This window comes from Cygnus olor, chromosome 2, assembly GCF_009769625.2.
Source record: "Cygnus olor isolate bCygOlo1 chromosome 2, bCygOlo1.pri.v2, whole genome shotgun sequence".
In the NCBI taxonomy this organism is placed as follows: domain Eukaryota; kingdom Metazoa; phylum Chordata; class Aves; order Anseriformes; family Anatidae; genus Cygnus; species Cygnus olor.
In genome coordinates, this window is record NC_049170.1 from 11,504,703 (window position 1) to 11,521,649 (window position 16,947).

Here is a 16,947-nt window from a genome sequence, read left to right on the forward strand (position 1 = left end):
AGTGTAGAAAAAACATTTTATGACATTTTAAAGAAGCCCCAGGATCAAAATGCAACAAGTTTCTGTGATAGTAAATACTGTCTGGATACTCAATTGCATTTAAATCTTCCCCATTTGCTATTTCTCCTCATGCCCAGTATGAAAATAAACCATTTCTTCAGTGTGAACATTGGGGCAGCCATCATCTGTCACTTCATACTGGGGAAAACTTGCACAAAGGGGACACTGCCTAATTCTGTTGTGTGGGCAGATCGATCCCGCGTTTCGCCCAAGCAGGGATGGCCCTGAGGAGCTGCTTCAGTATCGTGGCCACAACACTGGTGAGTTTCCGTGCATTTCTATGTGTTAGGTAATAGGGGACTAAGTTCCAAGAGTAGAAAAGCACACTCTATTCTGACGTTAAAATTGGTTGTCTTCAACTACTTGTAGTCCACACGAGGACCAAACGTTTAGCTGGCACACCAAGGTTTTCTATCATGCAGAAGCCTGCAGTGCCCAGTATGCCAGGGACGGTGTACGCCGACAGTTCAGTGCTGCTCCACTCTGTCGGGCATACAGTCGGGGAAAAAACAGCAGCACGCAGCCTCGCCTGTACAAAAGCCTACAGAACATCCAGCCTGTAAAATAATACTGCAATACTTCCCAAGATGAACACTCAGACATGGAAGTCTTAGGAATTATGTCCATCATTAAGCCTGGTCAAATACAGGTGAATGAGACACAAACCTAAAAAAGAAAAACTGTTATAAGCATTTCTAAAACAGATGTGCTTAGAGGGGGAAGCTCTTCTTTCCTAAAGAAGGCACAACCACAATAACCTAAAAATAATGCCAGGACACCCCCAGATTCAAGTAACCAAAACCTTAAAATGAATGTTTTGAATAACGTTCTGACTCAATCATAGACTCTGAGGAAAGCACTAATAAAGACAAGAACCCCTTGTGAACAAAGCATCATATCAACTCTTCCCCCCCGCCCTTTATTCCCACCCTCAAGTTAATTATAGTTAACTAAGAGAGATATTGCTGCCTCCACCAGCGATGTTATTTGCTGCTGCTGCTGCATAGCCCTACGTGATGGTTACAACAGCTGTGCTGAACAGGAAAGATTTTTTTTTTCCCAAAATTAGAAATAAAGAATTTCCAAAAATGGGAGCAAAAGACAAAAGGTAATAAAATACTGCTGAAGAAAGGTTTAATTAAAAAAATCAGGAATTCAACAGTGCCTAAATCTTTATTTTTCATAACCTACATATTTTTTTTTTTTCAAATTAGACAGTTTTACATTTTATGACACAAAAGGAAACTTAAATTACTGATAGTTTACATGTAAGCTTGATTCCAGTCTTAATGGAAGAAGAACAAAAACAAAAACCCTCAAGAAGGCTTCCATATTACACTTCTATTTCATGAATTGGCAGCTGTTAGGTCTCCTTAGAAATCTTCGATTGTCTGCTGCTATTAGTGTAATAGGTTACAAAGCACATAAAAATCCCTAACTGTAGCTAGCTGAAGGAGATACAGAGATAGGTATGCACCATTACAGTCAGCTGTTGCTTGTGATACACTGCACCACGCTCAAACAAGGGCCTTTCTGTGCCAACTGCTGAAGTCTTTAAAAGGATAAAGCAGCAACCGAAGAAAATTGCCACCGTTCATAGGTTTCCACGTGGCAAGTGACAAATGTCGTGGTGGGGGACTGATCCGAAACAAGATCACACAAAGTTTTAAAAGCAACCCTTGTTTTGTTTTTTTTAAATTCCTGGAAGAAGAGTCTCAGATCCCGTTTTAGCTTGTTTGCAAAATGAAGAGCACCACCACACAATCCCACAAGGTAAAATGCCAATTTTAATTACTGTATCCCTGAACCTTTAACTCAGCTACTGCTTTGGGGAGGTTTTTCATTTTAAAAGCCACATTTTATTATCTCTATGTATCGTAGCAACAGTCTGCATGCAACTTCACAACTCTACTCCGAAAACTCCATTTTGTCAGAGTGGAAAAAAAATCTCCAAGTAAAATGCAGTAAGGATAAGTTGTACATTACACAGCTATTTGGCGTGTCACCTTTTTTTTTTCTTTAAAAAAAGCTATAAAAACCACATCAGAGGAAGATTTAAACTTTCGATGCAACAGACTGTTGCTGGGTAAGCAGTAATTACAGTGTATTGACCTAGCACAAATGGCAGCAGAATACATTAGAACAGCACAACACATCCTGCTGGTCTCAATATATTACCTTATGTACCAGTTGAGCATTATGACTAGCTGTACACAGTCGCTGTAAGTAACCACTTGTGATTGTTTGCAGCTGGTAAGCCTTTCACTTTCAGCAGACAAACAAAATGAACCATACAGCTGGCCTAAACCATACACAAATCTAGCTACCACTTTCACTGCCACCGGGGAAAGGATAAGCATGTTAAAATCCAATGACAGAACTAGTTGAGCAGTTTTGGTGATGTTGTCAGAGTCCTATCTCCTCCCACGGCATTCACAAAGTGCGCTTGTTAAACGAGAAAAATCAACGGCTTCCAGCATGCCCTATTTTAACCAATTCTGCAGCATACAACAGGCTGGATTTAGAAGGTCAACTAGTTACCGATTGATGCTTTTAATAGGAAATTTATCAGGAGTTAACTTCTACGGTTACTTTACAGTTCTACGAATCATACTTAGGAAAGCACTGATATTCTTGAAAGCAGACAAATAAGATTCAGTGTATATTTTCTTAGCAGTCTGAAGATTTTTCCAATTAAGTTTGATTTTATTAATGACTTAAAATTACAGTTTGACTGCTAAAATTCAATATTTACATTGCAGAAAACTTTGGAATTGGTTAAATCACTTGTTTTTAGAGGGATTTAGGAAAACATTTGAGGGCTTTCAAATAAGACTTTCGTTCCATTTCCCTTTTGCAGTGAAGAGGCAGAGTCAGTTCAGCACACCAGAATAAAATAAGAAAAAGAAAAAACAACAAATTAAAGTAATATTCAAACCACAACATTTAGTTTATCTACATCCAGCTCAACAGCAACATTTATAATATCAATAATTTTTATCAGATTTTTTTCTTTAGGGTACCTTTTTATATGTTCTGATTATTTACAACTGTACAAGCAAAGCACACACTTCCAAGTGCACATATTTAATACAGTATTGACTATTTGCATTTACAGATTTTTCAACAATCTGAAAAAGATCAACTGTTTAAGATCTTTAAGGTATATTACAAAAACTGCTGCTAGTTCCTGTACTACAGTATGTTTACCCAGTAAGACCAGTGACAATAGATACATACTGTAACTGAGTAATTCTGTATTCCACTCTTGCTAACCCTCAATGGGGTCAGACCTCATTAACTCTAAGCTGTCTTGTACAAAAGTTAAGGCAAAGTCATTTTCAAGTTTAAATAAAATTCAAGTCTTTAAATATTGGATGGAAATAATTCTTTAAAAAAATCAGTTGTTTAAATAAACATTTTTGTGGAATAAACTGTACTGTCATAGTCAGCAGGAATGAGTTTAGGCTGAACTTCCTGCAGTTTAAACACTTAAAGAAAAGCTTTAGGCATTTTAAAACAAAAATAATTTATATTCAACTTTATTAGAAACTTGCTAATTTAGTGCATCCTTGTCCTTCAGAAAGCGCATCACTTCTAAAGTAAGTGTGAGAAACCTCATCCCAGAGGTAAATATCAGGGATCTCTTCCTCCACCACACAAAACAAACACCATTATCTCACGTCTCGAAAAATTTAAATCCTTATGCCAATGCTTGTAGTTACAGGAAGACGTCAACACAAGGCTGACTAAGATATGAACTCTTTCAAAGAGCACTTGGGGTAGAGTTTAAAAAAAAAGTCTACACAGAGCACAGGGGTAACCAGAACATACAGCGCTGACTCAGTTAACTCCCTTACAAGCACAGGGAAGCTAAGGTTATCACAAGAAGGCTACAGTGCTTTCTCCTGATAACATCCACTAATAAGCTTCACCACCATAGAAGCTCAAAGACTTAATTCTTTCTATTCACAATGTGCTTTGTATTTGCAAATTATAACATCAGTTTTATTCTGGAGTGAGAAGATGGTTACTTGCTTGCAGTAAGTCAAAAAAGGAAACGTTTTAGAAAGACTGCTATGGTGCTCCATAGGATTCATTCTCTGTGTGCAAAACATCAAAAAAAGATTCGATTTTTAAAAACGCTAGAAACAACTACTCGTTTAACCTAAAAGTGCAAGTTCATTTGCTGACATTTAGTACAGCAGCCCAATAAAAAAAATCTTCAAGGTCACATACTAACTCGTAAAATGTATCTACTTCCTTGCACTCTACACACTAGCTGCCGTTATCAGTCTTTTGGACACTTTAGATATGTACTTGCAGACCAGTTTATTAAAAATATTGCAGCAGCACATTTCTGCTTAACAGTTTAGAAAAAAACTCACTATACAGAGCTTGCACTCACACAGCCACAGAGAGGCTTAATAAAAAGTTGATTTTTTTTTTTAAGACAAATATTTTACATCTTGAAAAAAATAATCACACTAAGCTTCACCTCCAATTAAGCACCAACCTAAAGGTAAGGTTTAGAACAACTATCCAGAAATATCCAGAAAAAATAGAATGTTTGTTCAAGAGGGGAAAAAGTATTTCACAGAAAAATAACTTGCAGGCATTGTTATATGCCTAGTATCACTGCAAGCTCCTAACCAGCAACTCATTCTCAGGTATCTTAGTGGGAACATGGGTTTAATTTGTGGGAAGCAGACCTCTTTTTGAATCCCTCCCAGTTGTTAGTTTCATCACTGAGGAGATTTGGGAGGGGTGTTCTGTTCTTTATTTAAGCGTTTGCCAACAGCTGGAGGGGACGATCTGCGTCCTGACTGTCTCCTCTGGTCTTTGGGTTGTCCAGGATGTGACTTCGCAGGAGGAGGTTCTCTGTTTTTCTCTATTGTTTCTGTGGGCTTTCTTTCTTCTTTCCCACATGCTACAGTGTTTGGCTTCTGTTCTTTCTGGGGTTGCAATGTAGGAGGATCCTTAGTTGTTCTCTGGCAAATTTCTGCATAACTAGGTTTTCGCAGTTCCTGTGAAATCAACAGCAAACAGGACAGCAGAGTTTAAGCATCCTGAGCAAAAATCATTTACTTTAATGAACAAAAAAGGAAAACCTTTAGTCACAAGTGACTGATGTGCTTAAATGTGTATAAGAGTTAGAATATGAAGTTTACAGAAGTGGTACAGAAAACAAGGAGCGAGACAAGGTAAAATGCAGAACACTATTCCAGAACAACGGAATACTGTGACAGAGAAAATACTTCTAATTCAGGTAAACGCTAAAACAGCTGAAAGAGCACGAATACTCCGGTTTAGGTATCAACATACAGATTAATACTTCTACCTCAAGGCAACCACCAAGTAAGACGACAATTCGGGTAGCGCTATCATTCACTGGAAGTTATCTTGAACATTTTTGAACTGTTAATTGCGTATCACATGATCAAGCAGCAATGGAGAGCAACAGAAGCGATATTCTGTTAAATACACCAAAGTGAATCATTAAGAGAAAGTGAAGCAGTAAGGGCACTTACTGTGGCAGCCCCATTGACCTGTACCGATTTGCATGCAGTACTGAGTGTGGAAGAAGAAAGCCTTTCTGTGCTCTGTGTCTCTCTCTGCTGTTTATCCACAACCTTGGAGTCCCTGTAAAGCATCCAGCAGGAAAAAAGTCTCACGAAAACTGAAACATCAGGATAAGTGATTGATCTAATAATGGCTCTGAAACTGAAACTGTGTTTGAGTATGACTGTGGGAAGTTATAGCTATAATTTGCCTGGCACACTATGACTAGCATTGCATTTAAAAAACACTATCAAACAAATATTAGTGTGGAATTTGACATGACCTAGTATTTGTGACATTCTGATAGCTTTTGGTAGTCAGTTATCTTACTCCTGTTACTTGAACACCTCAATGTGATTTGCAGGCTCCCTCCAAATGGTCTTACTGAAAACTTTCTTTCTCCTATGAAGACAAACTGAGGGAGTTGGGGTTGTTCAGGGAGACCTTATAGCTACTTTCTAGTACCTAAAGGGGCATACAGGAAAGCTGGGGAGGGACTCGTTATCAGGGGGTGTAGTGACAGGATAGGGGATAATGGCTTTAAACTAAAAGAGGGGAGATTTAAATTAGATATTGGGAAGAAATTCTTCACTCAGAGGGCGGTGAGGCACTGGCACAGGCTGCCCAGAGAAACTGTGGATGCCCCATCCCTGGAGGTGTTCAAGCCCAGGCTGGATGGGGCTCTGGGCAGCCTGGTCTGGTGGGAGGGGTCCCTGCCCTTGATGGGGGGGTTGGAATTAGATGATCTTTAAGGTCGCTTCCAAGCCAAACTCTTCTATGATTCTTTATTGTATGGACAATGACACTGCCCACAGGATCATGGATTTACTCCCTATGCTTCAAAGCTATCTAAATACAAGACAGTAAAGTACTCAGTAATTTTTCTTTAATACTTGCCAAAGCTAAAATACAACACTAAACTTTTGTCTGTTGAATGACCGTCTGGATCACTATTATGATACTGTTCAGAAATTAAGTTTTATTGCCTTTACTACAAGTACAAAAAATTACTTTCATCAATATTTTAAAAGCAATTTACAGTGTTCCATCTTGCATTCTGATGACAGCAAATGCAAACATGACAGAGTAGAATAATTACAGATGTGTAATTAAGTTCTTACTCAGAAGACTGGGTTGGCGAAGGAGACCTTTCAAACGTCCTGGGCAATGCAGAAGAGACTGGCAACAATGGCTCCCGAGGAATTCCAGATGGAATAGTGTTTGTACTTGCATCCACATTAAGGTTCTGAAGGAGAAAAAAGGCACAGAAGGGCAATCATAGTATCCAATTAACATGGTTTGCCTGAAAATTAATGCAATCGGGAAACAGTTTGTATGTTGATTTTAAATTGTGAATTAGCTACAGGAAGCTACAGAATTAGCTACATATATTGGAAGGGTCCAATATATGGATTGGAACTAAAGTTTTTTCCTTTACAATTACTTAGAAACACTGACAAATAAATCACATCGAGGTTCTTTTGCAAGGAGTCTGAAGCTTTTTTCCCTGTGGGACATATCTGGATGACAAAATCACTTTTCAACCTTGGAATTTTGCATCCAGTGGTGACAAAGAAGGCTTGGTGTCTCCTTACATACCCATAGCTAGCTTATTAAGACAAAAGTCTCTCAGAGTTATACACTAAAAACCAGCTTCTGCAAAGCTCTAGCTTCTAACTCAGCACCATCCTGATAGCTGGTGCTAAAACCAAAACAACTCTAAAAAATTAAGTTTTTGCAAACTAGGTTATGAGCATCAATTCGAAGTCCCTTTTCTATGCTTACACTGTGATTTGCTACGAAAGAGGCGGCTTCTGCAGCCCTGACAAGATTGTTCTAATATCAAGTGACATGGTGCTTCCGGATAAAGGCCAGATAGATTCGAGATGCACACATGAATTTAAGTTGTCACAAAGTAAGAAGAAAAGTGAAACAAGACTTTCTCTAATTTTAAAAATGTATTTCTAATATTTTAACCATTTCAGTTGTTCTAAAAAGTGCTCTTTTTCATACTGCTTCTGACCTGACTGATTCTAGAACCAGAACTGGAAAGAAGGTAGATGTTTAAAAATAAAGGAACAGCTTCTATAGTCGTACTCACTGTAGCAGTACGTGCCTAGTCTTGAAATTGCAAGTTGCTGAGTATTCTGGCCCAAGTTCATTGAAATTCACAGGTACACGGTTAATTGAGAATAACTTCAAGTGAAGCAGGCATGCAAGTGCTGTTGCTAGGCCAAAACTCTCAGCCTCTCACCTGACAGAGCTGCAGTTTCCCAGTTAGAAAACATGGGATGATTAGCTCCTGCCATTCCCCAGAGCTACATCTAAAGTGCAGAAAGACATGATGCCTCTCTAACAATTGCTGGAAATCATAAAACCTAAGTCCGCTTAGCTTCTTTACACGGGTCTTGCTGATCTATAAAACAAGAGCACTACTGCATAAATCTAATTCAGCACTACGTAACTCTATGTCACGCAAGAAAAAATTGCTGAGATTAAGATGAAAAGTAGCCTGTATAAACTGGCAAGATTCCAATGTTAACCTTACTAGCAGAACACAATTGCTCTTTGAAGCCAGTTACTGCTATCTTATTCATTATTCACGCCAACATGGAAAGAGTGCAGTTCCTCTCTTGCACACAATGGTACAGACATTAACTCATGGAACCCAGAAAAATAAAAATAGGAAATCAAAGGAAACTTGACAGTGCGTTGTACCTGCACGGTATCACAAACCATCAGTGCCTCTACAGGGGAGAAGTGCAAATTCATTACGTTAAGTACACTGCAAAGCAAGTACTGGATTTGCAACAGGAGGAGCAATGCGTTTTAAATCGTAGCAGTGATAGTGACTGCTGAAGTTACATTTAAAACATGAAATATGATAGCTAAAACCATTCTAGAAATAATACAGGTAAAATACAAATACACAGATTGCCAAGAACAGATCACAATCTAGATTACTGGCACACATTAAAGACTGCTCTTATCACGGCACTGTTCTGCACATTCCTTCTAAACACAGCCCTGGAACGTAGCTGTCTCTTGTCTACATACGCAGGAGACAAAATAAATACCACGTCTGTGTAATTTCGTTTGGATGGGGACTGCCCTGCTACCACTACTTTCCTTTACCAACCTATATCCTAACAACCTCTGATACCTGGGCAACAAGAAAACATCTGCAACAGTCCAGGTTCTAGAGGAAAAATCAAAAGATTTTGGCATTCATTGGGTTGCTTTGCACTGCTATATCCAGCAGTTAGCTTCTTCATTTAGAAGTCAGCCCCTGGATATAGAGCTAGCAAAAATTTTAAATGATACAAACTTCCATAGCCTGGGCTGTTCAGTAGTGCACAGGGTGTATCACTCTTGATAGAGAACATACTGTCACTCACAGTTCTAAGGATGAAATCTATGAACAGCTACTGAACGTCAATTCTCACCTGCATCTCTACAGTATCTAGAGAGCAAACTTTGGTTGCCAAATCATAGTTATATTTTATCTTTGTGCAATATGACAAGACAACTCTTGGATCCAGCTGGTTTTGATAGCAGTTCTTGTTCCAGCTGTGATGCTTTGTGTATTAAGATTACATAAACAGCTTCTTTATATTTCAGCACTTAAGTTTGTCACTTGAAAGTGTTTTATATACAGTTCAGAAGTTTTGACTTTCAAATAGGACGAAAATTAATCATTTTTCACGTGGGTCCATCAAAAACGCTGAGGCAATCAGGAACAGTAAAGAGTACATTTTCTAATCTCTGATAATCTACTTATGTGGGTGCATGTATTCCACACCATTTCAAAGAGAATACCCAACAAATTCTAAGATATAAATGCGGAAGGCAGTCGCACGACATTTGACAGCTGTTTTTTTTAAAAGCATTTCTCACGACCCATGTCTTTCTTACATATAAGACACCAAATCTGAAAACAAGAGATACGCAATTCTTTGTTTTCCCAATGAAAACACTGACTACTCACTCTTTCTTTTGACGTTCCTATTACCACACTGGACAGTCTGTTTTCAAAAAGGTCTTCAGTCTTTAAATTGCCAGCAGCCCCAGGTAATGGAGGAAAGCTAGATAAACCCAATTCAAAGCTAGGAGATGGAGGTTTTGGTGGTGGTGGAGACTGTGTTTGGCCTCTCTGGAACAGAAATAACATGCTGAGGTTACCACACTGGGTGACAGAAAAGGAAGTCATGACAATAAGTGGTAATTTGCATTTGATTTATATGTGCGAAGCCCTACAGACCTCCCCCACCCCACTTCCCAAGAAAATCACAGTACCCAGGAACTCATTTCCCATTGGTGCCCTTAAAATGTTTAATTATAATTTAAATAGGATGGCATAAGTATCTTTAAAAATGTCACATGCATAAACTTTAGTGCTGCTGGTATAGTTAAGTCTTCTCCCTGACCCTTCTTTCAGGATGTGCAATACACTGACATGGAAAAGAAAAAGACCCTTTTAGATATCATCATATAGTGAAAATTCAGATATAAAGCCCATTTACGTGTTGCTGTTAATATTCTACATGAAAGACAAGAGTTAACAAGAATCTTATATCGTTCAAGTTCAGATATGTTAAAAATTGGCAAGACAGCATGCCTTGCATTTAATGTAGATGACGGCACTTTTAATCAAATTTACTAAGTGACCATATGAATTCACATTAAAAATGCAAATAAGCTAAGTTATTTTTGAAACATGAACTTTTCTAATTAAACCTAAGAAAAACAAAGTTCCAGGCAAAAACATTATTGGGGTAAAATCTGTACCACCTACAGCATTTCAAGAATTAAATGAGTCCTTCAGGCAAAGATCACCCATGGAGACTGCTTGTAAGAATTTGTAAAACTGTTCTATTTCCATTGAAAAACTAAATTCCTTATGTTATACACTGTAACTTAAGTTACCCATTAACTTTGTCTACAACATGTAAACAAAGATGTAACTGTTTCATGACTGTGCTAACATTATCTCTGCTTCAAAATAGTAAATGCAAAGTTGTCTTTGAGATGATTCCTATTTTTGACAAGGGAAACAGTTACTGGTATATCACTGAATGTGAGAATAAAGCTTATAGACAGAATAGGAAAAATGTTGCATTACTTACTGTTTTATCCCCTTCTTTTTCACGAAGAGCAATAGACATACAAAACTACCCTTGAGATCCCTTCACAAACTACATTCTATGCCAAAAGATGTGTGTATCAGTTGGGAAATAGGGAAAGAATAGACACAGAAGCAAGAACAACTGCAACCCTCAGGATTGCTACTAAATCAGCATTGTGCCCCTCCAAAGACAGAATTCAAGAGTGTTACAGCAATGAATGGTGTAAACCTCCCAAAATAGAAGCTAGGTGACCCATCAAAGGGTCGTGGAAAGAAACTACACTTTATCCAGCTCAAACTGTAAGAGGGACAACCTTTTCCTTTTTAAGACAGTATTTCAAATCACAGAACTTTGTTTTCTTAAACAGGACTCAAGTCCTGTAATAGATACTGCTTTAGATATTCCTAAAAAATAGATCCCCCTAAAACTATGTAAGAGAGAAGTAGCATGGATATATTAACATCTTGAATTAGACGGACTAGGAAAGACTTAAACATAACTTAAGCTGCCAACTGCATAAAATTTCTCAAGTCAACTTATAATTGGCTTATGTCCCTATATAGCCTCAGATATAAACTGATCAATTTCAGGTTTTGTGTGCTTTCTCAAGCGAGGATGCATTCTTCCTGTAAGTGCTCCTTCTAAAAATTAAAAGGAGTCATCACTCCTTTCAAATACAGCTGGCTGTGCTGATGTCCTACATACAATACACAACCACTGCACATGAAATAGGATCCTGGATTGTACAGTCTGAAGGTGTCAAATGTCAATCTTTCACTTCAGGATACGTTACCTAACAGTGTACGCACTGAGGGCATGCAGCTGCTCCCACCTTTGTTGAAGCTGCAGTATGGGACAGTAGAGAGTACAGATTCATGGGCCAAAAGAGACTGGAAGGAACCTGACTACACAGGCTGCAGTTAAAGTCTGCTGCTGAGAAAAGGGAACTGGTAGACCTGACTTCCAAAGAAGTCAGTTTTATCAGTTTTATCAGTTTTAAAGTTAAAACAACCTTTAAAGTCAGCCGAGTCTGAAGAGCCTCTTTGTTCAGTAAGAGTGCCCCAGGTAATCCTTGCTCTTGCCACTCATTTATACATCATGCCTAACCTGTACCACTTCCTTATTCTTTCAAAGGAAGGAAAAAAAGTCATTGATGGAAAAAACATCAAGCAGCTCTTAAAGAGCAGAAGAAATAAGTACTGAGAACCTTACATGTAATCTGATCTTACTGAGTTTTGAGAAGTTTGACAAGAACCAAAAGGAACCACTTGCCCTGTTATACTTCCTAAAGCCTTGACGTTCTTTCTTATCCACGTCCCATTAAACTACTCAACAGCAGGAGGCACCAGTATGCAAATGCAATTATTTCAGACTTCTGAGAATGTGTTATGGCTCAAGCAGTGGCATTTCTCTGCAACTGTAACGTGAATCATGAAATAATCCAGTGAGACTTCATGAACTTGCCACGTGAAGCAGAAATGAATTGCAGAGAAGTGTCTGGTTTTAGCAAACCAAACCCTAAGCGCTATAAAAATATAGCTAGTGGGTAGAAGAAAGAAATAAGTCCAGACTTTTCAAGTATTTATTTAGGTATCCACCTTGAGTTTAAGTTCACAAAAATCACAGTATTTCAAGTGTTAGTATATCCACCCTTATCAAGTGGTCCTGAACACCTTAGTGCCTCTTGCATAAGCAGAATCTCTCATACACTCCCTATAAATGAAGGATGATAATATGGTTCCTGAAAAAAACAGCTTTGTCCTTCCAAGGAGAACTAGAACTGTTTATTTTTTTATTTTTATTTTTTTTTAAACTCAGAGTTGGAAGTAGAAATGGAGAAAGAGGTATTAGATTTAAGAAATATAACTGATCTCTTCATAACTAACATTCTAGTTATACATTATGTGACACATAGTTCTATAAAATACTCAATGTCTACATGAATGATAATCAAATCTCAAGCTAAGCTAAAGTTGGCCCTCCGTGAATGCGAACAGTCAATCATACTGACAAAATAACACTAAGGTAGAAGTCATTTGCCATGACAAAAGAGTAATTTTAACTTTTTCCTGACTTTTGAATTAATGGACAATCTTCTCGGATACCCAAATGCAGTAAACTCCAGTGAATTTAATCAGCTATCTTCCGTCAAACAAGTTCTTATGCAACAGGTCATCTCACCTGCTATTACACATAATATCCATACTATTGCCTTGCTACCCCACTTTAATTATAATTGAATGCGATCATGAAAACTCACCGTAAACTTGTCCTCCCTTTTCTTTCGGTAGCCATACGAGTTTTTCCTAAGGGAAAGAAAACAGTTATCAGAACCTCGCCTTTACATGAATAGAGAGATTAGTTTGAATCACTATTTCATTCATCTTTAGTTCTTAATAACCTGTCTACAGTGTTTTAGGGGAAGGTTAGCAAACTCATTAAAATAAACACACAGACTTTATACAAGTCAGCATAACACACTATTTGCAAGTAATTCCTGAGTTAAAAGTGCATCTCAGTGCCAAATATGTCTAACGCTTAGACAAAACCTTTGAATAGCCAGGGGGAAAGTTGTTTGTTTTTTTTTTTTTTTAAACACACAAGTTTAATACAGGATCATCTGCAAAAGACTCAAGTTATCTTCCAATTCTGGAAGCAACTCAAAATTATTTAATTGGAGACAAAAGCACAACCATCATTAAAGAAAGTACTTCTATAAAGCACTTATTAGAACTGCACTGTATTTCAAAAATTCCAAGATAAACCTGCTAAATTCTCAAATTAAAATTGTTGCCATCAGTTTTCAGCTTCCCCCCCCCTCAAACTGCACAACAATAGGTTTTCTTAGTTGCACATAATCCTTCTTCCTCCCTCCATACAAAGCCATCATCTCGGACATTGTAAACATCTAATATGGGTAAAATTCTGGTCTTTCGACTGAAAGTATTAAGAATAAGCTCTGCTGGTACAGATTCAGGTGCACGATCTACACTGTGACAATGGAATGGCAGAACTGCTTCATTAAAGTCAAACATGCAAAAAACTTTCCAACAACACGTAAAGAAAGCAGAGGATTAGATCCATGTAAATTGTTCATCAGGTGCCTTTAATGGCTTTCATTTGGTAGGAAAGTATGCAGTTCCACTTTGCATTTTATTTCTCTATTTAGGACTTCCTCTGAAGTACTTTCCAAGATTTTAGGTATGAGGAGAGAGTCTCAGATTAAAACAGTAATGAGAACAGTACTGATAGCATTCCTCTTTTAGTAAAAGCAGCAGCACCGATATTGTGTTCTTCAACAGACACCTACAGAAGCACACTCACCTTCCTCTACCTAATCCAGGAGACGAGTCCACGCTGGTCTGTTCCATTCGTCCAGTTCCTACTTCCCTCTTGGTGTAACTCGTAGTAGCATTCTGCATCCGTGTCCTGTTTTGTCCCGGCTGCCGCGTCTGTGGACTCCTGACGCCATTGATTAAACGATCAGCAGAAAAGTTGAATATTGTAGGACTGTCTAGAAGCCCAGGTCCCCTTTCTGCACTGGGTATTGTATGTCGTATATGGGACTTGCTAGGATTCCTACAAATTCAAAAGTCATTTCAACATATGTACTATGATAGATCTTCTGAGGCCTAAGTCTATACACAGAATTCAGAAGAAGCAAAATCTTTGGTCCTCTACTGAGCGTTTCATTTACATGTTAAAATATTCATTTGAACAGGCCACGTGAACCATCAAGTTAACCTTTCCATTGTATTTTCAACTCTGGCTTAACTAAAAACTACTTGAAACTGAAAATGCTAGATCAATAATACTGCTGGTCACTTACTATCATTCAGAATATTTTATCTGAACGTATTAAATCACGGAACAGAAGTTCTCAGCTTTCAGACAGTCCATTTGCAATTAGAAGCAGCATGTTCACTAACAATAGCAACACCATCTGGCCTTTGCTGTCACTTAACCTTGCACCAAGTTCAGTTGCACAAGTATTTTCAAGTTAGGTGGTGTTTCTAAGATAAGTAGATTAAAACCCCATATACCGGCTAATATAGTCCTGTATATATGGCTAAAAGATAAGTTGAACTTGCCTGTTCCTGGGAGGGTATTGTCTGAGTGTAGTCAGTGGAGAAGCAGCAGGCTTGAAGGTCGGAGATGTGAACCCATTGATAAATCCAGTATTTGGAAATGGTGTTACCTAAAAAAAAAAATATATATATATTGCATGCTCATAATTATAAGCAAACTATACTATTTTCTCTTAGCCTTGTATTTCATATCTACACAGGTATTTTATATTCTATATTTTATATTCTATATTCTGTATTTTATATAACTGAATATTCTATATTCTGTATTTTATATTCTACACAGGTCAGTACTTAAAAGAATGTCTCAAACAGCAATAGAGCATTTGCCCAGTACCTTGTAACCATCTTACAAAATGCTTTTTTTGTTTTGTTTTGGTGGTGGTTTTTTTGAGAACACAGCCACTATATACATATATTCAAGCTCTGACTTGTTAAAAGTATTGAGAAATATTGAGCCAAAATTCTCAACTGTAAGCACTCCTCTTATTTCAGACCACACTATGAAGCGTCTCTAACCCTGAAGCCATACATTGTTAGTCTCTAATGTACACAACATGTAAATGTTTCTTATTTATATGCAAATCACTCCTTAAAATAAACCTTCTCCATTAGTTCCTCATTCTAGTTAGTTATCTTCCACATGACACCTACATAAAGCCAAGAGAACTAATGAATGTTAAACAGATCTGATTCTTTTTGCATCTTACTAACTTAAACTGCACGTTACTCACTGTCTCATTCCCAAAAGAAAATGCATTAGCAAAAGATTTTACGGGGGTGGGTGCATATCAACATCTGATATTAACAAGATACCTCAATTTGAAGCACATTCATATTAGCTTCCCCAACATCACTAGTGTACTTTTTTTTTAAGGGTATGAATGGGTTTCATTTAGGAAGTATTATTAGCGATAGCAAATGCTTGCTTATCGTCTTCTCTCCCTGGAAATAACTAAAATGCAGAAGAATAACACTATTTTCAATTAACATTTACATCATACTCAGGAATAAAGTTCCACATAGCACTCTTTCTGTACATAATTAAATGATGAAAAAGACTGCATCTTCCAAAAACAGCTGGGATTAACAGTTTCCTATAAATGGATCAGTAAACTTGTCTAAAAAAGCTTGTCTTTGTTCTTGTGAAACTTAGAGCAAATCACTAATCAATGAAAACACCAAAGCTGTCATCCCAAACTACTGTTTGCCTAACCTAGTGCATGTTAGCAAATGCTACCTCTGACTCCCAAACCAGACCCTTAAGTTTAATGAAGGAACAAAGTTTCATCAAAACACTGCTTTGAAGTGCTTTGTGCTTTGATATTTATAACTTGAACACTGTAAATTCAACCAAAGCTAGCAAACAGCTACTGAACCTGAATAATGAAAAAACACTGAATGCAGAAAAGGAAAATCCATTTAATTCATTGCTTAAATGGACACTAGCAATATTCACCTCTTCTTTCTTTAGAGATGATCCTTTTAGAGATAAAAACATATTTCCATTTTGCAGTAATGACAAATGCCTTAATTTGCTTTCTCCACAGAATTAATTTGATTCCTCAAAAGTACACCTATTTTTACAAATAGTACAAGACAGATCTTTTTTCAAATACTATTATGTACTTGATGAAGAAGTAGGTAATTTTAAAATTTGGAGGCCATGCTGCCGTACTCTAGTTTCAGAATTAAAGCTTTAAGCCCACAGTGTTGTGTGTATTTCATCCCAAGCTGGAGATGAGAAAGAACAGTTAGCATTTATGCTGAAGCAGAAGACAAGAGAAACTTCTGGCATATGTGCACACCAGTCTCTACACGCAAACTGCAATCTTGTCTCATGAAAATTATTGCAGTATCATTGTTCTTCTTGGTCCCTGTTCTCCTCACAAATGATTTCTATTCAAATATAGCTTTTTCTATTGTGTGAAACCACCATGAAGGTTCAATAAATATCATACTACATTCATGTACACAAACCGCAGCCAAATGCTGTAAAGAAGTGCAGCCAACCAATGGCAATATGCCTCAACACAGTGGGAGGCAATGCTCTGCCAGTTAATTTTCCTATTTTTACTAAGAAAGGTATGAGAACTTTTAATGCTGACAAA

The 16,947-nt window shown here is 37.5% G+C and overlaps 1 protein-coding gene across 5 annotated transcripts in view; it reads right to left on the reverse strand.

Moving 5' to 3' along the window:
• Positions 1-1,214: 1,214 nt before the first annotated feature.
• The window catches only part of LARP4B (La ribonucleoprotein 4B), a 56,983-nt gene continuing 41,250 nt past the window's right edge, over positions 1,215-16,947 (reverse strand). For 3 of the 5 annotated variants that reach the window (XM_040547753.1, XM_040547754.1, XM_040547752.1), the window contains exons 11-17: positions 14,840-14,946; positions 14,073-14,327; positions 13,009-13,054; positions 9,611-9,775; positions 6,744-6,868; positions 5,592-5,703; positions 1,215-5,087 (exon numbers count right to left, since the gene is read on the reverse strand). In XM_040547753.1, coding sequence (XP_040403687.1) covers positions 4,806-5,087; positions 5,592-5,703; positions 6,744-6,868; positions 9,611-9,775; positions 13,009-13,054; positions 14,073-14,327; positions 14,840-14,946 — 1,092 coding nt within the window. In that variant the 3' untranslated portion in view covers positions 1,215-4,805. The remainder of the gene's footprint in view (positions 5,088-5,591; positions 5,704-6,743; positions 6,869-9,610; positions 9,776-13,008; positions 13,055-14,072; positions 14,328-14,839; positions 14,947-16,947) is intronic. The other 2 variants (XM_040547756.1, XM_040547755.1) reach the window with 1 other exon arrangement.